General features: G+C 42.0%; 1 protein-coding gene across 1 annotated transcript; it reads left to right on the forward strand.

Moving 5' to 3' along the window:
• The first annotated feature begins 438 nt into the window (after positions 1-438).
• SERPINC1 (serpin family C member 1) lies at positions 439-16,573 on the forward strand. The gene is made up of 7 exons (XM_060774393.2): positions 439-572; positions 4,764-5,153; positions 8,458-8,673; positions 10,302-10,439; positions 12,871-13,264; positions 14,357-14,421; positions 15,828-16,573. The coding sequence occupies exons 1-7, from the start codon at positions 567-569 to the stop codon at positions 16,020-16,022; spliced, it is 1,404 nt and encodes a 467-aa protein (XP_060630376.2). The 5' UTR covers positions 439-566; the 3' UTR covers positions 16,023-16,573.
• Positions 16,574-24,063: the final 7,490 nt, after the last annotated feature.

The following is a 24,063-nucleotide window of genomic DNA, read 5'->3' on the forward strand; positions in this document are numbered from 1 at the left end:
ACCTAGCACTACTCAAGCTATCTACCTCTCCATCTTACCTACACCCCACCTTCACAAGATGTACTTTTGTTCATAAGTTCATTCAGAGACACCATTCTAATGTCCAGGTCCTCAAAGAGGACAGGTCTGTTGGGCACTCCTTTCTTTGCTCTTCGGCCTTGTGAAGACTTTAGTGTTGCCAAAATTGCAACAAGGTTGCATCACATATTTTGCAACCAAAGAAAGAGAGGGCTGATTTTTTAAATAACTATGTTCCATCACCATTTCTCTAGAATTATTGAGTATCTACATTTTTGGTCTCCCCAAGTTGAACATTAAAGCTGGTCTCAGCTCAAACATTGCTTTGCTCCACTGTTTGTTTAACCTGATTCAAAAGGTCATTAGACTTTGATCTTCATGGCCTTCCCAATCCCTTTTCCCTCCCCTGTCCTTGTTTTGGCTTTGGCTGACAACAGAAAACGGCTAGGAAATCTCTCAGCTGATTGATTGGGACGATCTTTATCTAAAGCACAGAAAACACAGACGCCAGGCTTGTGCTTGTCCTGTTTCACAGAAGAGAAAGAGAAATGGAGGTAAGAGATCCCTGATCTATGTTTAACCTTTTTTTAAAACAACAAAAAACAGCAAAAATTATACTTCCACTAGAAACAAGAAACTAAGGTTTATATATAAGTGAATATTGCAGCCTATGTTTTATATATAGTAAATACCAAGTAAATTAACTGGATAAATTATAGCAAGAGTGTTTGTTGTGTATATCATGACAAACTTAAATCGTTCTCAAAGAAATGGATTTACCATAACACTGGATTATCCTCGTGCATTTCCTGTAAGGACACGAGGCTTTTGGAGAAATTGGTTGGTTTCCATTTGCCATGAGGGCAGATGAGGCTGTATTTTATTTTCCTTTCTGTTTAATGTGCACACTGTAGATGTTATATGTAAAACAGGATTAGAGGAAGGAGGCTTGAAAATTGGGAGAAAGGAAAACCAGTAATTCAAAATGTTCAGCTCACACCATTTTAATTGCAGAAAATAGCAACAATGTGGAACGATTAATGGAAAATGTTAAGGAAGAAAATGCAAAGTCAGGTTTACAACTGAATGTTAAGAAAACAAAAATAATGACCACAGATTATTCATAGAACTTTAAAGTAGATCATGAAGACATTGAAATAGTTCAAGGTTTTCCATACCTTGGCTTAGTCTATCAGAATGAGGACTGCAGTCAAGAAATCAGAAAACTAGAACTTGGAAGGGCAGATAGGAAGGAACTAAACCAGATCCTGAGATGTAAAGATATATTCTTGGAATAGTTAAGTGAGATGAATATCAGGGATTGCTAAAAAGAAAATGAAATGGGTTCTATAACCAATTAAGCCCGAATTCTCCTAGAAGCCAAGATAACTAAACTGAAACGCTTGTTCTTTGGCCAAATCATGGGTAAACATAACACACTAGAAAAGACAGTAATGCTTGGTGAGGTAGATCTAAGTAGAAAAGGAGAAACACTGCATTATACAGTAGATCAGTGGTTCTCAACCTGTGGGCCCCCAGGTGTTTTGGCCTACAACTCCCAGAAATCCCAGCCAGTTTATCAGCTGTTAGGATTTCTGGGAGTTGAAGGCTAAAACATCTGGGGACCCACAGGTTGGGAACCACTGCAGTAGATGGTTCTGAGTCAGAAGGACCTGATGATAGGTGATCTGAGGATCTCTCATCCATAATCCTAAGGAGCCCCTGGTGGCACAGTGGGTTAAACAGGACTGAAGACCAACAGGTCGCAGGTTCGAATTCGGGGAAAGTGCGGATGAGTTCCCTCTTTCATCTCCAGCTCCTCATGCAGGAACATGAGAGAAGCCTCCCACATAGATGGTAAAAACATCAAAACATACGGGCGTCCCCTGGGCAATGTCCTTGCAGACAGCCAGTTCTCTCACACCAGAAGCGACTTGCAGTTTCTCAAGTCGCTTCTGACATGACAAAAAAACAATCCATAGGGTTGCCATAAGTCAACCCTAATGATATAAACATTAGCTTTTTCTTCTGCCAGATACATCCCTTCTTAATTTTAATTCTGTTCTAATGGTTAAAAGCTTCTAATTGGAGATCTCCGTTCTCAAGGAATTTCTTATATTTAGGCCCAGCTCACTTGTCTGGCAAAGGTGACGTTGCCTCTTAGGGGGTTATAAAACAGTGTACAGGGTGGGGAAATTGATGGGAAATGTTATTGTTCTAATAAAACTAGATAGTGGTGTTGTTCAGGTGGGAATTTCATGATAAAAGTACTTCATGGCTACCAGCCTAGCTGATTTTAAAAGAACTGTTTGTTATCAACATATTGAGGATATCTTGCTCTAAACCAGTGGTTCTCAACCTGTGGGTCCTCGGATGTTTTGGCCTAAAACTCCATAAATTCCAGCTGATTTACCAGCTATTAGGATTTCTGGGGATGGTGACGGCCGACAGGGAGCTCTGGCGTGGGCTGGTCCATGAGGTCACGAAGAGTCGGAGACGACTGAACGAATGAACAACACAACAAGGATTTCTGGGAGTTAAAAGTTGAAACATCTGGGTACCCACAGGTTGAGAACCACTGTTCTAAACTGATGGTTTCACCGAGCAGTTTTCTAGAAATATTAAAAACCATCTATATAAATAAAAATGTAATGTTCATTTGTGGGAGTAACATAACTCCAAAACTACTGGATGAATTGACATGAAATTTGGACACAATACCCCTATCAGACCAATGAGTGACCATCACTCATAAAAACACTGAAAAACACAGTGGAAGGGACTTTTAAAACCCTAAAAACACACACACACACAAAGCAGAGCAGACTTTAAACCCCCTCAAAATAAACCATATATACATGTACACATACATTCATATACATATACACATGCACACATACATACAGACGCACACACACATATATATATACACAAGCACACAAATATGCACACACACACACATATATATATACACACACACATACATATACACCTACACGTATATATATATATATATACACATACATACACACATATATGCATATACACAAGGGCACATATATACACAATATACATATACACATATAAATACAGAAATACATGAATATATACACACATACACACACACATATATATACACACACACATACTGTCTATATATATACACACACACACACAAAAACACACATATACACAAATATATACACACACATAAACACATGTATATACACACAAAACATATAGACAGACTGGGCCACAGCAACACGTGGCAGGGGACGGCTAGTATAGGATAAGATGTAATTTCAAATATTGTAGGGCTGAGCAGAAACCATGCCTTGTGCTACTCTCCGAAACCTACTCTCCAGGTGGGAGAGAATCTCTCACAATGCCTCCAATATCTAACCTGGAGAGCTGGTTTCACAACATACTGCAGCCGATGATATCAAAAGTCCCTGAGAAGTGAGTTTCAACAGAGTCCAACTTTCCCTATCTGTTTGCTCACAGAACACATTCATTGGGGGAACTAAAGCAGGTCAGTAAGCCTGAAACTGGATTGAAATCAATCCAACTATTCAGAGGGGCAGCTGATTGTCTCCCCTGGTTTGTTGCTTCACAGCTCCATTTTCCTGCCATAAACTACAAGAATGCATTCTTGTAGACCACAGCCAATCAGGAAGGGACAATTAATCAGCTGACCACTGTGAAAACAAAAGGGTATACGAGCTGCTTCTTATCCAGAGAGGCTGTTCTTTTATTCCCACCTTCATCGCAAGTGTGACTTGTGGGGATGAGAGAGAAGGTCTTCTCTGTAGTGGCCCCCCGGCTCTGCAACTCACTCCCCAGAGATATTAGGCAAGCCCCCACATTGGCAATTTTCAGGAGGAATCTGAAAACTTGGCTATTTCAATGTGCCTTCAGAGCTCCCATGACCAACAGAAAATACTAGAAGGGTTTGGTGGGCATTGACCTTGGGTTTTGGAGTTGTAGTTCACCTACATGCAGAGAGCACAGATGCATCTGAACCAAACTTGGCACGAATATTCAATATGCCTGAATGTGGACATGGTGGGGTTTGGGGAAGTTAGACCTTGACATTTGGGAGTTGTAGTTGCTGGGATTTATAGTTCACCTAAAATCAAAGAGCATTCTGAACTCCACCAATGACAGAATTGGGCCAAACCTCCCACACGGAACCCCCACGGCCATAAGAAAATACTGTGTTTTCTAATTGTCTTTGGCGACCCGTCTGACCCCCCCTCGCAACCCCCCCAGGGGTCCCGACCCCCAGGTTGAGAAACACTGGTCCACAAAAATTAATTTCTAGTGTTGACTAGTACTTTAGACCCACTAAGAAGGCAGCTGACTGCGATCTTGAAGACATGTCATAGAAGACCATAAAATATCTGGCCCTCAGTCTTCCTAAATAAGTCCAGTTAGCCTGACATTATAGAGAAGCAAGCTGAGGTTGACTGCAAGGACAAGAAGGTAGACACAGTACAGCAGTGCCATATAATGCGTAGGAGCAGCATAACCAAAACAAAGAGTAGAGAAGGGACAATGGTCGCATCTAAGATGTGATGTCCAGGTCAGAAGACAGAACGGTGCACAAACGTACTGATCTGCAGATAGTGAATCTTCTCCATTAAATTGTACTTTGGCCATTTCAATGCAAAAAGAGATGTGTATATCTTGGTGTGCGTTACTTTTTCTCTTCATGTCTGATTTTTGTTTCTCCCATCCCCCAGACTGTTTATAGGAAGATGCTGCTCCTACTGCTACTCCTCACTTGTGTGTGGTCTCATGTAGCCTCACAGCACCGTTTAGTGGAAGATATCTGTACTGCCAAGCCAAAGGATATCCCAGTAAATCCAATCTGCATCTACCGCAATCCTGAGAAGAAACTACAGGAGGATGCAGGTCCTGGTTCCGATTCAGAGGCAATCCCCGCCTCTACCAACCCTCGTGTCTGGGAGTTGTCCAAGGCCAATTCCCGCTTTGCTGTCGTCTTCTACAAGAACGTGACCAGCTCCAAGAATACCAATGAAAACGTCTTCATGTCACCAATCAGTATCTCTACAGCCTTTGCCATGACTAAGTTGGGGGCCTGTGGCAGCACACTTCAACAGCTCATGACGGTAATGTGGGGATATTTTCTGTTTGTTAGTTAGTTGCACGTCTGTCAACCTCCCGGGGTTCATAAGGCTAAGTACCAAAAGTAAAAAATAAATAAAAACACATTTTAAAAGTAGTGAAAAATCCATTTTTAAAACCTTGACTAAAACAACCAGAAAACCCACCCCTGGTGTTAAGGACCAAAGGCCATACACATCAGTCTTAGGTGCCAGCTAATTGCTTAAGAGGGATGGAGACAGCCACAGTTGATTTTGAATGTCCACTCTTGGCAAATAAGTGTTAACTAAGGTCCCTTCCACACAGCTGAACAAAATACCACATCTGCTTTGAACTGGAATATATGGCAGTGTGGACTCAGATAATCCAGTTGAAAGCAGATATTGTGGGATTTTCTGCACTGATATTCTGGGTTATATGGCTGTGTGGAAGGGCCTTAAGTGATTCCTCCATTCATCTTCTCCAGTTCTATGTGTTTATATAAATTCTGTTTAGAAATGGTATGAGGCTAGGGAGGGGCCTGTGGGCCACAGGGAAGGTCTTTGTGGGCCACATCCAGCCCGCGGGCCGTATGTTGTGCAAGCCTGCCTTAATTAGTGAATAAGGTCAGCTTCTAAAAATTCTTGACTTCTTCAAACTTTTCTCCAACCAGATCATACCAATTTGTTTAGTTATACTCTATATCTCTCCTTTGAGCTTTGCATTTCTTCAAGAAGTAGAGGCGGTTGGAGGATTTCTGTTTCCACTTTGTCGGTCCCCCACATTCAGTCGTTGTCTCATGAAGTAAAATGATTAACTCTAGGGAATAAGCATTCCTCATAATTGCCTAGTTCGTAGTGAATTGGGGGGAAATCCTTTTCCTTCCTCCTCTTCTCCCACATTTTCTGAAAAGCTGCTCTGTTAAAAAGGGCCCTGTGGAACACAGAAAAATACTTAACTGCATATACTGGAGAATAGGCTGACCTGAATATAAGCTGAGGCTCCTAATTTTACCACCAAAAACTGGGAAAACTTACTGACACGAGTATAAGACGAGGGTGAGATATGCAGCAGCTACTGGTAAATTTCAAAATAAATATATAGATACTTACTTACTTACTTAGGTGATCCCTCATTGTCTGAGTAGGATAGCCTTCCAGGATAAGTGTACTGGTGGGTCCGTAGGTGACTGTGGAGCCCTATTCTTGATCTGCATCTCCTCCCACAGTGAGGGCATTGATTTCCAGGTAGAAGGCGGTCCCAGTCAGGTTGGCTTGAGTGCCTTCCTCTTAGCATGTTTCTCTCTTTCGCCCTCCATTCGTGCCTCTTGAAATACTACAGCACTGCTGGTCACAGCTGACCTCCAACAGCTCAAGGGCCAGGGCTTCCCAGTTCTCGGTGTCTATGCCAAAGTTATTAAGGTAGGCTTTGAGCCTATCTTTAAATCTCTTTTCCTGCCACCAGTATTCCAGCAGAGTTGATGGCAGAGGACCATCGCTTCAATGCTGGTGGTCTTTGCTTCTTCCAGTACACTGACATTTGTTTGCTTGTCTTTCAAAGAGATTTGCAGGATTTTCCGGAGGCAGCGCTGATGGAATCGTTCCAGGAGTTGCATGTGACGTCTGTAGACAGTCCACGTCTTGCAGGCGTATAGCAGGGTTGGAAGGACAATAGCTTTATAAACCTTGGTATATAGATACCAATAAAATTAATTTTTTTGAGGCATCAGTAGGTTAAATGTTTTTGAATATTTAATATTTTGAATATATAAACTGTAATTTGAGATAAGACTGTCCAACTCTGATTACCTATATACTTGAGTATAAGCTGACCCGAATATAAGCCAGCTAGGACTCTCACTTGAGTATGAGCCGAGGAAACAGTTTCGGTCCTAAAAAAAGGGCTGAAAAAACTCAGCTTATACTCAGGTATATATGGTATACACTTTAAAGTACAAACAAAAAGATTGCCAGAGAAGAAAAGTCTCACAGAAAGTGACAGAAACATAAAATGATGAGTATAGAATGATGGGATCCTTGGAGGAATTTAGCTGGGAGGAATGTAACTGCTGATGGTGATGATATTTATTTATATCCCACCTCATCTCCTCGAGGGTACTTGGAGTGGCTTACAGCAACGTGAGTGATACAACAATTAACAATAATAAAACAAATAACTAATTTAAATTAAATCAACAAAAGTAACAACATAGAATCAATACAAAATGAACCAAAACATATTAAATTAACACAACCATCATTCATAAATAAACAGGGATTATATTATATAAAAGCAATTCAAATATCTCGCCATTGTTCTGGTTGATAGAACCAATGAAGTCCAGTTAAGAAATCTAATTCCATTTAAATCCTCCAATGAGGAATGAGAAACTTATTTACAAAACTGTAGGCTCAGACCCATATTTCTAAGGAAATGTAATTACGAAAATGTGCCCATATCTTCTAATTATAAACTCAGTTTCATGTCTCTTAGTCACAAACTCTCCATCAACAAAAACAGAGATGATTCTTGTTCCAGTGGATATGGATCCTGACCATTTATCTGGAGAAACTCTTAAGATGTGGCATATTGAATTTTGGGGCTTTCTAGATCTGATCAATATTTAGCGCCCTTGCTTGGCTAATGTGTATTTCAATAATAAATATTTCAATTTCAAGACAATTTCTAGAGGGTTTGTGTCCACTCTGTCTCTTCTGATAGTATTTACATGTATTCTCACACGCAGAGATTATGGCCAAGGTGGGTGCAATGGCTTTAAAGTCAAGTGGAGAGAGGGCTTTTCATCTAAATATGTTCATTGCCAGTTTTTCCCAGGCTCCCTACATCTATTTACACTTCTAATATCTGGAAAAGGTAGTTTTCCTGCACGCAACTAGGATCCTTGCTTAGATCCCATCTGCACTGATTATTGAATGGAGTTCAAAGCTAGCTTCAAACTATGATGGCCAGATAACAAACTCCCACAAAAACGCATGAAAGTAAACATCAGTGCTTTGTTTACCATCCAGACTGGTTCCAGGAATTCCTATGTAATCATCTACACAGCAAAACCATTTTCTTCAATATTGGTTTGAAACTGCAGTGTTGATGGGACTCTGGGCACCTCTCAAAAATAGAGGGGCAGGGCAGGGATCAGACTACTGTTTTAATTTCAAATTATGTTATTTTCTGTTCAAGTGAATTATGCTGGTTCTGTGTAACTGTATCCATGACTCTACTGTGGTTTTGATTCTTGAGACTTCAAAATATGTCCCATCTGCCTTGCTGTCTCCTGCTTCAATTAGCCTTTCTCGTGCTCTTATTCTCCAGGTTTTTAAGTTCGACAGCATTTCAGCCAAGACGTCAGATCAGATCCACTTCTTCTTTGCCAAACTGAACTGCCGGCTTTTCAAGAAAATCAATAAATCCTCAGAACTGGTATCTGCCAACCGACTCTTTGGGGAGAAATCCATCGTTTTCAACGAAACCTACCAAAATATAAGTGAGGTTGTTTATGGAGCTAAACTTTGGCCATTGAATTTCAAGGTGAGCTATAAATATAATGGATTTCTGATGCTAAGAGGTAGGAATAAATTTCAAGTATCTTTAATTGCTGAGGATACTTACTGGTGTAGGCCAATATATTTACAACTGGCACTATGGGCTGACAAGAAAACTATTTTTTAACATAGTCTTTGTCTCTCCATCTAGCTGCCTTTCCTTATCCTCTGGCTAGCTATAAGATTGCTCTTCTTTGTAATACCACTGGGATTAGGAAACTGGTGAAGAACTGGAGGAACCAGGAATCGTATCACAAAGAAAAACATCCTGGCTCTGACACTCTATGCATATGAGCCCCCGCGAGTTTGAAAATATGATTAACTGCCCATTTCTTTGGCATCCCATGGGGACACATATGGGTTGTTGTAGGTTTTTTGGGCTGTATGGCCATGTTCTAGATGCATTCTGTCCTGACATTTCACCTGCATCTATGGCAAGCATCCCCAGAGGTTATGAGGTTGTGAGACGTCATAACCTCTGAGGATGTCTGCCATAGATGCAGGCGAAATGTCAGGAAAGAATGCTTCTAGAACATGGCCAAAATGCCTGAAAAAACCTACAACAACCCAATGATTCCAGCCATGAAAGCCTTAGACCAGGGTCCTCAAACTTTTTAAACAGAGGGCCAGGTCACAGTCCCTCAAACTGTTAGAGGGCTGGATTATAATTTGAAAGAAAACTTGAATGAATTCCTATGCACATTGCACATATCTTATTTGTAGTGCAACAAACACTGTAAAACAATACAATAATTAAAATGGAGAACAATTTTAACAAATATAAACTTATTAGTATGTCAATGGGAAGTGTGGACCTGCTTTTGGCTGATGAGATAGGATTGTTGATGCAGTTCTCAAGTTGCTCCTGATACACAAAAAGAATCCAATAAATAAATAAAAGAAAAAGAAAAACCTCTGTCCCACCCACTGTGCTTCAGCAAGGCTGTATGCCCCCCTACAATGTTGCAAGGGTTTTATTAAATACTGGCTGTCCCCTGCCATGTGTTGCTGTGGGCCAGTCTGGTGATCTGGAAAATAAAGTAATGAGAAATTGTTGGTTTCTTATATATGTAATTTCTTGATGCTTGTGCATAAACAGTGCTTCTTGTCTGTCAATGTTGATGTACAAATTACTTGGTTTGTCTACTGTGGAACATGCAACATATCATTGTCCTTCTTTAGGAGCTCCTTTCAAATCTAGGATACTATATCTGTCATATACATATGTATGTGTGTGTGTGAATCATATCTATCTATCTATCTATCTATCTATCTATATCTGTGTCTAGATGGCTCTTTGTCAGGAGGGCTATATTAACAGTAGGAAACTGATTCATGTTAGACACTGACCACACACCCCTCCCCATAAGTTTGTGGTGTTGCCTTTGGTTCCTCTTTATTGAGAAATAGTCTGTGCAGGAAAAAAAATAGAAAAATAAATCTGATAAAATAATATTTTATTTATTGGTCAGATATAATTGTCCTGTTGTAGTTTTGGGTGACATCATATCCTCTTCTGTTTTTACGTTACAGTATTTGTTTCTTCATTGACACTTGTGAGATTGTGCTGTTGTGTTCCCTCCCGCCTCCATTCCCCACATTGCCCGTTCTTAGGAGAAGCCGGAGTTGTCTCGAGCAATCATTAACAACTGGGTAGCAAATAAAACGGAGGATCTCATCCAGGGAGTCATTCCAGAAGGAGGCATTGACCACAACACGGTTTTGGTGCTCGTCAATACCATCTATTTCAAGGTATGAAAAATACACCTTAGAATCTGAATTGTGAAAGGTGTGAAGTTATTATTTCTGGCTGGTTTATTTATTTTTTAACTAGCCGTCCCCTGCCACGCGTTGAAAACCAGTGATCTAGAACTACCAAATTAACCCAAACATGTCTGAATACCTTTTTAAGGTCCTACGGCATGGCAATAGTGGCGGCACAGAAACTATTTCTTGCTGCCAGTATTGCATCCGCAAAGAATCGTCCAGCTGAGCTATTCCGAGTCATCAGAGGACTATTAAATCTGCCTAAGTGCGAGATCCCTGACGACTCGGTGGCTCGCTGTGAAGCATTTGCTCGGTTCTTTGCGGATAAAGTTGCGTTAATCCGGTCTGACTTCGACGCAATGTTAACTGCGGTCTCTGAGGATGTAACAAGAACACCTGCTTGTCCGTGTTTAATTTCAATTGGTTCAGCTTGAGGATGTGGACAGGATCCTTGGAGAAGTGAGACCCACCACATGCATCCTAGACCCCTGCCCATCCTGGCTAATAAAAGAAGCCAGAGGGGGATTAGCGGAGTGGGTTAAGGTGGTGGTTAACGCCTCCTTACAGGAAGGAAAATTTCCAGCGAGCTTAAAACAAGCTGTTATAAAACCGCTGTTGAAAAAGCCATCACTGGACCCCACTCGATTCGACAACTATCGGCCAGTATCCAATCTCCCCTTTTTGGGCAAAGTCGTGGAACGTGTGGTGGCAACACAACTCCAGGGATTTCTGGTAGACACTGATTATCTAGATCCGGCACAGTCTGGCTTTAGACTGGGACATGGAACTGAGACAGCCTTGGTCGCCTTGGTAGATGATCTTCGCTGGGAGCTTGATAGGGGGAGTGTGTCCCTGTTAGTTCTGCTGGACCTCTCAGCGGCCTTCGATACCGTTGACCACGGTATCCTTCTGGGACGCCTCAAGGACATGGGGGTACTGCACTGCAGTGGCTCCGGTCCTTCCTCGAGGGACGGTCTCAGAAGGTGTTACTGGGTGACACCTGTTCTGCCCCACAACCGTTGTCGTGTGGGGTGCCACAGGGATCAATTCTGTCCACGATGTTGTTTAACATCTACATGAAGCCGCTGGGAGAGATCATTCGGAGTTTCGGACTAAGATGTTATCTCTACGCAGATGATGTCCAAATCTGTCACTCCTTCTCACCTGTCACCAAGGAGGCTGTCCAGACCTTGAACCGGTGTTTGGCTGCTGTATCGGACTGGATGAGAGCTAACAAATTGAAACAATCCAGACAAGACAGAGGTCCTACTGGTCTGTCGTAAGGCCGAACAGGGCATAGGGTTACAGCCTGTGTTAGACGGGGTTACACTCCCCCTGAAGACGCAGGTTGGCAGCTTGGGAGTGATCCTGGACTCATCGCTGAGCCTGGAACCCCAGGTCTCAGCGGTGGCTTGGAGAGCTTTTGCACAATTAAAATTTGTGCACCAGCTGCGCCCGTACCTTGGGAAGTCGGATCTGGCCACAGTGGTCCACACTCTTGTTACATCCCGAATAGATTACTGCAACACGCTCTACGTGGGGTTGCCTTTGAAGACTGTTCGGGAACTTCAATTAGTCCAACGGGCTACGGCTAGATTGCTCACCGGAGCGTCATACAGGGAGTATACCACCCCCCTGCTATGTCAGCTCCATTGGCTGCCGATCTAGTTCCGAGCACAATTCAAAGTGCTGGTTTTGACCTACAAAACCCTTTACGGTTCCGGCCCAGCGTACCTGTCCGAACGTATCTCCTTCTATGTCCCACCTCGGAATTTAAGATCTGCTGAGGGGGCCCTGCTCTCGGCCCCACCTTTATCACAAGCGAGACTGGTGGGGATGAGGGACAGGGCCTTCTCGTTGGTGGCCCCTCGCCTGTGGAATGCGCTCCCCGGGGAAATTAGGACATCAACATCCCTCCTCTCCTTCAGGAAGAAGCTAAAAACCTGGATGTGGGATCAGGCGTTCGGGTAAGCTGGCAGATGGACAAAGACAACCAATAATGACCAGAGTAGGAAAGGACAATGACAATGCTAAATGGTTTACGGACTGGATTTGGTGAACACTGACCACAAGATGTTTTTTATTGCTGCTAGTATATTGTTGATTGTTTTAATTAGTGATAACTGTGATTTTATATGGTAAATTTGTGTATTGTATATTCTTTTGTATGTTGTAATTGTTAGGCATCGAATTGTGCCTTTTCTAAGCCGCCCTGAGTCCCCCCTAGGGGGTTGAGAAGGGCGGGGTAGAAGCACCCCAAATAAATAAATAATAAAAACTATGTGAGGTCTCCTGTTCTTGCGCTTCAGCAAATCCTAAATAGGGCATGAGTGACAATTGGACCCAAGTGAGTTGTGCTAGGTAGTCCAGCAGTCTTCAAGTTCTGACTGTTTTGTATTATTTTGATCTATTGCAGGGCCATTGGAAATCCAAGTTCCCCATTGAAAACACACAAATGGAGCTGTTTTTCAAAACACCATCAGATTCCTGCCTGGTGCCTACAATGTACCAGGAAGCTTCCTTCCGCTACGCCTCCATCCCAAGTTCCCAAGTGCAGGTTCTGGAGCTACCCTACAAAGGGGACGATATCACCATGGTGCTTATCCTGCCCTTCCAGCAAACGTCCTTGGCTCAGGTGGAGCAAGAGCTGACAGCAGACAAGTTGGAAGGCTGGCTCAACGCCCTGAAAGAGGCCTCCCCCGCAGTTCATTTGCCCCGGTTCAAGATAGACGACAGCTTCAGCCTAAAGGAGAAACTGGAACAAATGGGATTGAAGGATCTCTTCCGTCCTGGACATGCCAGCCTGCCAGGTCAGTTCTGAAGAATCCTCGTGATTGTTGTCTAATGCAAAACTGCGATATGCCCCGAAACCATACCATAGTTCTGTGCAACATTGTGAGTGCTGAAATACATTTCTGCTTTACTTCTGGCATTTTCTATCTCTTTGAAATTATATGCTGAGATTTTTCTACCATGTCTCCAAACACCTTCACTTCTCTTATTAACCCCTTCTATGGCTTCGATATAAAAAGGCCATTCTCTGGTGGACTAGAAATGTGCACAACACATGGGTTTCTGTGGTTTATAGCTCTGTAATACCTACTTGAATGTGACTAACTAGTGGCTGAGGAGCCCCTGGTGGTGCAGTGGGTTAAACCCTTGTGCCGGCAGGACTGAAGACCGACAGGTCGCAGATTCGAATCCGGTGAGAGGGTGGATGAGCTCCCTCTGTCAGCTCCAGCTCCCCATGCGGGGACATGAGAGAAGCCTCCCATAAGGATGATAAAACATCAGAAATCATCCGGGCGTCCCCTGGGCAACGTCCTTGCAGACAGCCAATTCTCTCACAACAGGAACGGTTGTTCCTGACACAACAAAAAAAATGGGTTTCTGTGATTTATAGTTCTGTAATATCTACTTCAATGTGACTAACTAGTGGCTGAGGAGCCCCTGGTGGTGCAGTGGGTTAAACCCTTGTGCCGGCAGGACTGAAGACTGACAGGTTGCAGATTCGAATCCTGTGAGAGCGTGGATGAGCTCCTTCTGTCAGCTCCAGCTCCCCATGCGGGGACATGAGAAAAGCCTCCCACAAGTTGACAATCACAGTTGACCCTCTGCATCCTCTCCTAGCTCTTCCTGCTCTCCTCAGTGGAAAAATAGTATACCCCCGAAGCTTAACCCGTCATCTTTGTCAAGTGCATTTTCTCCATCACCATTTGACAACCTTCCAGAACATAGTATTTTGCTAGTTTCTTTTAGAGATCTTTACTTCATGACTAAAGGTTCTTTTTTCCCTCACAGACTAATTGAGAGATCCCTACATTGCTTCATTGTTTGCTCTTTGCTTTCTCCTGGAAGGCAATTTGCTCATTCTCTATTGTCTTCCGGTCTATCTTTTTCAGGTATAATTGCAGAATCGCAAACAGACCTTTATGTTTCTGAAGCGTTCCACAAAGCCTCCCTCGAGGTAAGTCAGGCCAAAATGGACCCCTTCTCTTTTTGTGTGCAAAACTCTTTTTATGTGTCAAGTGAGCTTAAAATACACGTAGTATTAACACTGAGATTTGTGGGGGAAAATTATGCCCCTGGTTTAAAGTGTTATTTCCTGTTTAATTGCATGGTACTTACTTTGAAAGTAGTTGTTATACTCCAGAAACTTTGTTTTTGTGGCTGCCGCAAACTCTGTTGAATTGGTTGAGACTCTTAAGACAGTGGTTCTCAACCTTCCTAATGCCACGACCCCTTAATACAGTTCCTCATGTTTTGGTGACCTCCAACCATAAGATTATTTTCGTTGCTACTTCATAACTGTAATTTTGCTACCATTATGCGTCATAATATATCTGATACGCAGGATGTATTTTCATACATTCATCCAAATTTGGCATTTGGGAGTTGTAGTTTCTGGGTGTTATAGTTCACCTTCAACCAAAGAGCATTGTGAACTCCAGCAATAACGGAATTGGACCAAACTTGGCACACACAACTCCCATGACCAACAGAAAATACTAGAAAAGTTTGGTGGGCATTGACCTTGAGTTTTGGAGTTGTAGTTCACCTACATCCAGAGAGCACTGTGGACTCAAACAATGATGGATCTGGACCAAACTTGGCACGGATACTCCATATGCCCAAATTTGAACACTGGTGGAATTTGGGGAAAATAGACCTTGACATTTGGGAGTTGTAGTTGGTGGGATTTATAGTTCACCTACAATCAAAGAGCATTCTGTACTCCACCAACGATAGAATTGGGCCAAACTTCCCACACGGAATCCCCATGTCCAACAACAAATACTGTATTTTCTCATGGTCTTTGGCGACCCCTCTGACACTCCCTCGTGACCCCTCCAGGGGTCCCGACCCCCAGGTTAAGAAATGCTGCTCTAAGAGATATTTATTGAAAAACTATAGCAAAATATGCTGCATGGTGTCCTGCAAAATCAAAACATCCAGGCATTCCCTGGGCAACGTCCTTGCAGACGGCCAATTGTCTCACACCAGAAGCGACTTGCAGTTTCTCAAGTCGCTACTGAAACACAAAAAAAACCCAAAAACTAGTACCTGGCAGTGTAGAATCATCCTTGACCTTCTTTCAGTTAGAGCAGCTGATTTCTCCCCCTTTTGACCGTGCCTTTTCTAGATAATATATCCTAGAAGAGTTGGAAGAGACCACAAGGGCCAACTACCTCAGGCATTTGGTTTTAGTCCTCTTGTTACTTTCTGAAAAACTATATTAACTGATGGTGATGTTCTCAGGAAGGGAACTTGGTGGCGACCCTTATTCATGTTGGCATCTCCAGTGGTCTCAGTCTTGAAAACGTGTAATCTCTGCTGTATTTTGATATATCTTAATCTTTATTCACTTGGCAGGTGAATGAGGAAGGCAGTGAGGCAGCTGCTGCCACAGCGATCATTGTCACGGGCCGTTCATTACGTTTGGACAAACTTGACTTCCATGCCAACAGACCTTTCATGGTGCTAATACGGGAGGTTGCTCTCAACTCTATCCTCTTCATGGGCAGAGTTTCTGATCCATGCTCTGTTAACCCGTCAGTTGATTTGTAATGGTCTTGCCTTCTATTTCTCAGCATCTGTCCAGCTAATAAACGTCCTTCCTTAGAGTATTGCGACATGCTACCCTGCTGTAAAATCCCTCTCTCTTGTTCCCCTTGTGAACATGTTGTTCTTGTAGGTTATGCAGGCCTGACATTAGAGAGATATATGTTGCTTTAAGCATGTTTTAACCTTTGTTTTTATTAGTTTTTATTTGCTCATTGTTTCGAGAGTCTTTGCGGGCTTGGAAGGAGAACCACATTAAATAAATTCTCCTACAGACCACCCATTACATAATTGCAATGACTGCTCTGCTCTTGGAAAATAGCTGGTCTCTTGGTCAAATAGATGATTGAAATCAGTAAATATTGTTTAACTAGTTGGAATTCATTGCATTCATCAAATTAAGATCTCAAATCCCAGTCAAGGGAATATAGGGATGAGGGAATTTTGGTGGGAGTCTAGATTTATCCAGATGTGTACAGTTCACAATACTACTTTCAAAGAAGTGGGTTTGGATCTATGAAAACTCATGCATAAATAAAAACTAGCTAAGTCTTAAAGATGTGGTCACATTCCTTCTTTCACCGTTTCCCTCTTAATCCTGGTCAAAGTGGGCCTTGGTCAAGTGGGTTCAGGTCAAAGTGGGTCCTGGTCAAAGTAGGCCCTGTTCTAGTGATCTCTTGTCAAAGTTGTCCCTGTTCAAGTAGCCACGGTCAAAGTGCGCCCTGGTCTAGTGATCCCTTGTCAAAGTCGTCCCTGGTCAATTGGACTCTAGTCAAAGCGGGTCCTGATCAAAGCAGGCCCTGGTCAAAGCGGGCCCTGGTCAAAGTGGACCCTGTGGACCGTGTTCAAGTGGCACCTGGTCAAGTGGTCCCTATTCAAGTGGGCCCGGTCAAAGTGGGCCCTGGTCAAAAAAAGGTTGGAAACCACTGGTTTAAGGGAAGAAGTGTTGGGTAAGACTGCCATCAGACAATGACAAACGAGAGAACTCTCCAGCTTTGGGTATTAAACCATTTAATTCTCAAACCACTCACATGCATAACATTTTTTATACAGTGTTAAAGAGAAAATGCATTTCTTCTAAAATACAAACAGAATTTCAAGTATACATTTATAGAATTTCTTTTTCGGAATCCTAACCAAGTTGCTAAGTTTTCATTCACATTTTTAAAGCTGTTCAATGAGAGTTTTTTTTTCTTTCTTTCTTTTGCTAAACTGCTTTAAATATGTTTGTCCATGTCTTCACCTTCACGGTTCTCTTTGATTCTCCTCTCACCCACACCACAAGACGCACCCATAAAAGTCACCCCTCTCTTGCATCCCTTTCTCTTTCCCTCCATGAGCATGAAGAACACTGGAAACTAAAAGGATGTAACAGACCTAGGTTATGAAAAGTTTTTTTTTTTGGAAAATCCATTGGGTAGTTCTGCTAACAAACACTTGCAGAAAACAGAATTATATTCCAGCTTGCTCCAAAACTCGTATGAATTCTGTCCTATGCTAACAACAAAGCAAAACCACTGAACATAGTAGTATTATAGGAAGTCTCAGCACTCGTAATGCGAAAGTAATTCTTATAAGTTTCTGATTAATTACCAAAACTTTAAAATTGTACGTCGGATGGCATTTGGTTAGTTTTTAACAGAAAGACATATCGGAAGCAGAGCACTGTTTCTGAAACAGAGCAAAACTATAAATTTAATACAGGGGCTGGTGTTAAACTCCCAAAAATCTGATAGGAGAATTTCCTGACCCATTCTCAACTATCATTTCCTCAAATTCCTACATATTTCACCAAAGTGGGATGAGGTACCATCATGTGGACTATATTACTGAGTATCTATGATGCACAATCCAGATTTTCCATTTCTGCTATTATCTTTGATTTGACCATAGGGACAATATATGGCTACAGCGCATACATGAAGGTGGCAGCCTAGCACTCCCAAGTTTACCTTCTCTCATAGGAAATGTCATTCTGTATCTGTCTTGCCTGTCTGGTAGTATTCAGGATGTTGGCATCCTAGTTTATACTATCCAATACTGACCCAGCCCTCTGTTTCATTTCGCGAGTTATCCTCCAATAAATAAACCCGAAGCACAAAGTCTATAAAGAGGATAGGTCAGTACGTTTTACATTTAGACCATTTCAGTCCCATCAATGTCTAGCTAAACTTTGCTTAAAACCTAAGATGCTGTGTATACTGCAAATGCTAGCGCCATTGTTCTAGCACAGCATGCCAACCATCCAGGTGCCATAAGTCTTGGGTTAAAATGAGTGGTGCCTTGACACAGTGTTTGGGTGTGTTGCCTCCAAGGATGCAAGGAACAACAATGATACACCAGTGTTGACATTGCCCATTGCAAGTCTTCCATCTAGGTCAAATCCTTCCAAATCTAACACCTACCAACAGTCATGGAGTTTAAAGTGCATATGGGGGAAAGGAGGAGGGGATTCAGGGTGCTTAAAATAATTGACTTAAAGTGCCATATTACTTTAAAAAATGATTTTCGATATATAATACAAGTTGTTTTAGTTAAAGGTACGGAGGAAAAAACACTTGTCTACCTGTCCTAGTATTGGTCAGCTTCACAGCGTTGTATATGTATAGATCTATCTACCAGTGGGTTACTCGTTCCTTGGGAGTGCTTATCTGCTAGCAATGGATTGCTCCAAGTATTTCACATCCAGTCCAGGGATTAAAAATGGGACTAAAACAACACCTTGCCTTGTTTACTTCACAAGAGTCCTTAGCAGATATTTTCTGTGGCACTGTTTCATAAACCTCAAAACATCTCCAAAAAAGTTCCTATAAGCAATGATGTGTGACAAAGAAATATATGTTAATGGTCTTCAGCGCGGTCTCTGTGAAATCGCACATATGGATGTGCGGATTTCACAGATGATCACTCAAAGAAACATGGTGACAGGTAAAAAACCCTTTCTTCTTCAGCGTGGTCTCTGTTAAATCCGCACATCCATATGTGTGAATTTAGCAGATGACCACTCGGAAGAAATATGGTGACAGGTAAGCAACCCTTTCTTCTTCAGTGTGGTCTTTGTGAAATCCGCACATCCATATGTGCGAATTTAACAGATGACCACTGGAAGAAACATGGTTACAGGTAAGCAAACCTTTCTTCTTCAGCGTGGTCTCTGTGAAATCCGCATATCCATATGTGCGAATTTAACAGATGACCACTCGAAGAAACATGGTGACAGGTAAGCAACCCTTTCTTCTTCAACATGGTCTCTGTGAAATCTGCACATTCATATGTGCAAATTTAACAGATGACCACTCGAAGAAACATGGTGACAGGTAAAAAACCCTTTCTTCTTCAACGTGGTCTCTGTGAAATCCGCACATTCATATGTGCGAATTTAACAGATGACCACTTGAAGAAACATAGTTACAGGTAAACAACCCTTTCTTCTTCAGCGTGGTCTCTGTGAAATCGCACATATCAATGTGTTAATTTAATAGATGACCACTTGAAGAAACATGGTTACAGGTAAACAACCCTTTCTTCAGAGACAAGAGCTTCTCTGTGACTTAGAAGTCCAATCTCGTGTTGGTGTGCTTATCCTTCTGGAAACGTTCAGACCCATTTTACATTTGTAAGCATTTAATTTACCCACAGAAATCTCATGTATATACTGAATATGGAAACACTGGTATAAACTTGACCAGCGTAAGCAGGATCCCCAAGGAGAGGGACTAGTTATGTGTCAATAGCCAGTATTAAAACCTTCTGAAGAACCATTGGAAAATACTATTGTCAACAAATTCAAAATCGTGAAATGAAACTTTCCTATCCAGCTTCCACCTGTACCATCCGACCACCCAACCCTTTGGAGGAGTTTGTATATAAAAGTCTTGAAAAAACTAACGCACGCTTACAAAATTGAATGTAACAATCTGAATTTTTTGCATCCAAAGGTTGATTTCCAAGAGAACTTATGCTGAACATACAAAAACTAGCAAATGGAAAAAAGAGGTTATGTTTCTATGTGCCTTTGAGTCACCAGCTAGTCGTGACCCATGAATTTCATAGGCTTTTCTTAGATAAAAAATAAGAAAAACGTTTTTGGCAATTTCTTCCTCTGAAATATAATCTACTGCATCTTGTATTCATTGCTAGTTAAGTATAACAGAATAATAGCACCAGAGTCCTCTATACTTTAAATGCCCGTGGGTTATGAAAAGTTGTTTAAAATCCGACTTCCGAAGGAAAGAGTGAAACGTTATCAAAATACACAATTACCACACAGAGTGGCCTCCCCATCTCCTTAAAAATATGAAGTCCTGAGTTTTCAAAAAACACATGAGAGGGTATTTTTATTCTATTTGTAGATTGGCCTATAATGGCTATTTTGTGTGGAATATGGGTCTGTATAAAGGCTGCTACGGAGAGGGTTTTGCAGATGTTTCTCCTAGTTATTTGTACTGGATCTACTGGGAAAGGCTTAAACGCCATAACTAGTCTCTATGCAGCTCCCTTTTCACTGTCCCTTTCAAAGGAACTATTCTCCCTTGAACCTGATTGTGACTTTGGGACACAAATGACCAAGGCAGTTAATATGTAACTACCATAGTTATGTAACAACATAGCGTTTCCGGACCCATCTCCATTTCACTGGGCAGTAGTGGCTTCAAGCAACAGGGATCTGTTCCTCTGTTGATTGGGAAGCTCCCAACACAATCTACAATGCAACAGCCAAAGGGAGGGTCACTGCTGCAAGTCCCTCTCGCATCAGAAATTGCTCACATGAGAAGAAACACATAGGGATCTTGGATACAAACCACTCTTAGTTACGTATTTGTAACTGACCTCATGAATTATTATTTATCGAAATTAACAAACCACTGCAAAACCATTTTTGAACTTTTAAAATAAACTTCTAATGTTCTTCAAGGTTTTTCCTCATTTTCAGGGCTCTGTAGTAAAAGCGCACCTTGTTTTCATTATGCATTGTACTTCCTTTTAATATGTGTAAATCGATTTCAGTCCTCATCTTTTTGGCAAAAATCACCAGTTGATTGGACCCCCCTCCCCCCTGGTGGCGCAATGGGTTAAAACCTTGTGCCAGCAGGACAGCTGATCGAAAGGGGAGCGGGGTGAGCTCCCATCTGTCAGCTCCAGCTTCCCATGCAGTGACATGAGAGAAGCCTCCCACAGGATGGTAAAACATCCGGGTGTCTCCAGGTAACGTCCTTGCAGTTGGCCAATTCTCTCACACCAGAGGCGACTTGCAGTTTCTCAAGTCGCTCCTGACACACACCAGTTGATTACAAAGAGAACGTCTTTAAAGACTCACAACAAACACTATGCTTGCCACGCCTCCCATTCACTAGCTTTGTCCAGAAGTAAGTCAAGTTCTACTGCTTTAAGAAGCTAGCAGATAATTCAGAAGAGGTCAGGGACCCCAGGCCGAGTAACCTTTCCGAGTTAAGTAAAGCACACACTGAACTTTCGAGTTTAAAACATACCATGTTGTTTTTACGTCACCAAATACATCACAGAGCTCTCTATCAAATAGGTCTCACTCTGGGCCTGAGTAGAATAAGGCATAGGGTTTATTTTTTCCATAACGTATATTTAAAAAAAACCCTGAAGTTTTCTCCATTTGTCACCACCAGTGACAATGCAAATACCAGTGAATAACACAAAAAATAGCATTTTACATTGTCATTAATGTGGTTCTGTCACTAGTGAAAGAAATGTGAATGTTGACATGATCAGGGCAAAGAACCGAAGCCTCACTGCTTCCCAACAACCAGAGATGTGTTAATGAAAAATGGCCAACTTTCAGTTCAACATATAATTCAGGTGATGAGACACAGTTTTTACAATAGCAGTCATAGTCTTATTGTACAGGTAAAGTATTCTATTCATATTAAGACCGCTTATTGAATCCCAGTGAAAAGACCCATCCATAATTCAAGTTCTGTATGGACAATAACCCTGCCTTGATTCCGGGAGCTGATCTTCAAAACACTTAAAAGGACCAGGGTTTGGGAATCGCTGCGCCAAAGCAACAGAAAGCAACTGTTCTCCGTCTTATTGTCAAAGGCTTTCACGACCGGAATCACTGGGGTGTTGTGTGGTTTCCGGGCTGTATGGCTGAGTTCTAGCAGCCGTTTCTTCTGATACGAGGATTGAATGAAAAGTAATGCTTCCACTTTTGTTACTTGGGTTTAGATGGGAATATTTTAATAAATTAAACGCAGAAATAATCCGTAGACTGTGCTCTTTAACTACCACTATTCACTTTTCCACATAATCACCAGACAATTGGATACATTTTTGCCAATGATGAACAAGTTTTCTGAAGCTGTCACGGAATAAGTTGACACTCTGTTTCCGCAACCAGTGTCTCACAGTTCTCTCAACGTCTTCATCAGAAGCATAATGATGTCCCCGCAGATCTTCTTTCATTATCGGGAACAAATAGAAGTCAGGCAGTGCTAAATCTGGACTGTATGGATAATATCGTACGGTGGTGAGATCCAGTCTCTGAAGTTTCAAGTCTGTGTGCTTTCATTTCAGGCGTCAGCATCCTGGGTACCCATAGTGCACAGATCTTCCGATAGCCAAGCAAAGCAATAATGTGACCCACACGTTCTTGTGAAATGCCGATTATGCTTGAAGTTTCTCTCTGAATTATACGATCGTCCTGAATCAATCTGTCAACCTTTTGCTTGTGAAACTCGGTGGTTGCTGTCATAGGACATCCAACTCTCTGTTTGTCATGCAAGTCAGATGTTCCCACCTCAACATCTTTAAACTTACTCGCCCAATGACGCACAGTACTCACATCAACACAATCATCATAAACAGCTTGAATTCTCTGATGAATTTCCTTTGGGGTGACACCTTCTGCTGTCAAGAATTCAATGAGTGCACGTTGCTTAAGTCGCATTGACTGACTGTCTGCGCAGGGTTCCATACTTCGCACTTTAACAACACAACCGTTTAATGCTGAGGCTTCCCGCCAAGATGGAACTGTAGAGGAGAGTCTACTGAACAAGCCAGTACCTGCCACATACCAGTACTGCCATCTGTTGAAGAGTTACAAAGGTGGAGGCATTACTTTTCATTCAACCCTCGTATTTTGCCTGCATCTGTGGTTGGCATCTTCAGAAGATCTTCTCAAGATGCCAGCTGCAGAGGCAAGCAAAACATCAAGAGAAAATGCTATTAGAACACGGCCATACAGCTGGAAACCACACAACACCCCAGTTCTTTATCCTCCTTGTGACAGCCCTTCAGATATTTGAACATGTCTATCCTTGTCACCTCTCACACTTCTCTTCTTCAGACTAAATAGACTCAGCACACTTAATTGCACCTCCTTGCACTTCCAGATCCTTTACCATTTTTGGCAACTCTCTTCTGAATACATCCCAGCTTGACAATATCTGTCTTAAACTGTGGCACCCACAAAAAAACACAGTACTCCAAGTGGAGGGTACTCAAAATAGAAAAGAGAACTATTATTTCCCTAAATTCTGTCAAAGCAGTCTAAAATTACATTGTGTGTGTTTGTTGCACCACTGCTGACTAACATTCAACTGGTGATCTACCAAAACCTCTCAGGTTTTTTCAAACGTACTGCTGTCAAGGTGTCACACATCCTTTCTTTGTATACAGTGAAGCCTTGACTTACAAGCGAACCAACTTACACGAGTTTTTTGAGATACGAGCTGTTACTCAGTCCTTTTTTTTTTTTGCTTTGACATGCAGGCAGAGATTTGAGTTATGAGCTAGCGTGAGCATATACCACCCACCATCTCAAGCAGGGCTTTAAGGGAGCAGACGGGAAAGCTCCTTGTTCTTGTCCTTGCTGTTATTTTTGCAATCTCAGGGCTCAGAGACTGTAGGACAGCTGAGGGGCCAGGGGTCTATCGTCAGTAATATTCTATCCTGATTAAAATAGGCAAGTTACACAGATACCTGTCTAATTCAGACAAAATTAGGCAAAATTAGGACCTCCAGATGTTTTGGACATTAACTCTCACAATTACTAACCGCCAGTAAACTGGCT

The sequence above is a fragment of the Anolis sagrei genome, chromosome 4, assembly GCF_037176765.1.
Source record: "Anolis sagrei isolate rAnoSag1 chromosome 4, rAnoSag1.mat, whole genome shotgun sequence".
Lineage (NCBI taxonomy): Eukaryota > Metazoa > Chordata > Lepidosauria > Squamata > Dactyloidae > Anolis > Anolis sagrei.

What these genes read in the sequence shown, in the direction of transcription:
- SERPINC1 (XM_060774393.2), top strand. An exon ending in CACTTCAACAGCTCATGACG is followed by an intron (nt 5,154 to 8,457) that starts GTAATGTGGGGA and finishes CTTATTCTCCAG; the next exon opens with GTTTTTAAGTTCGACAGCAT. An exon ending in TGGACATGCCAGCCTGCCAG is followed by an intron (nt 13,265 to 14,356) that starts GTCAGTTCTGAA and finishes TATCTTTTTCAG; the next exon opens with GTATAATTGCAGAATCGCAA.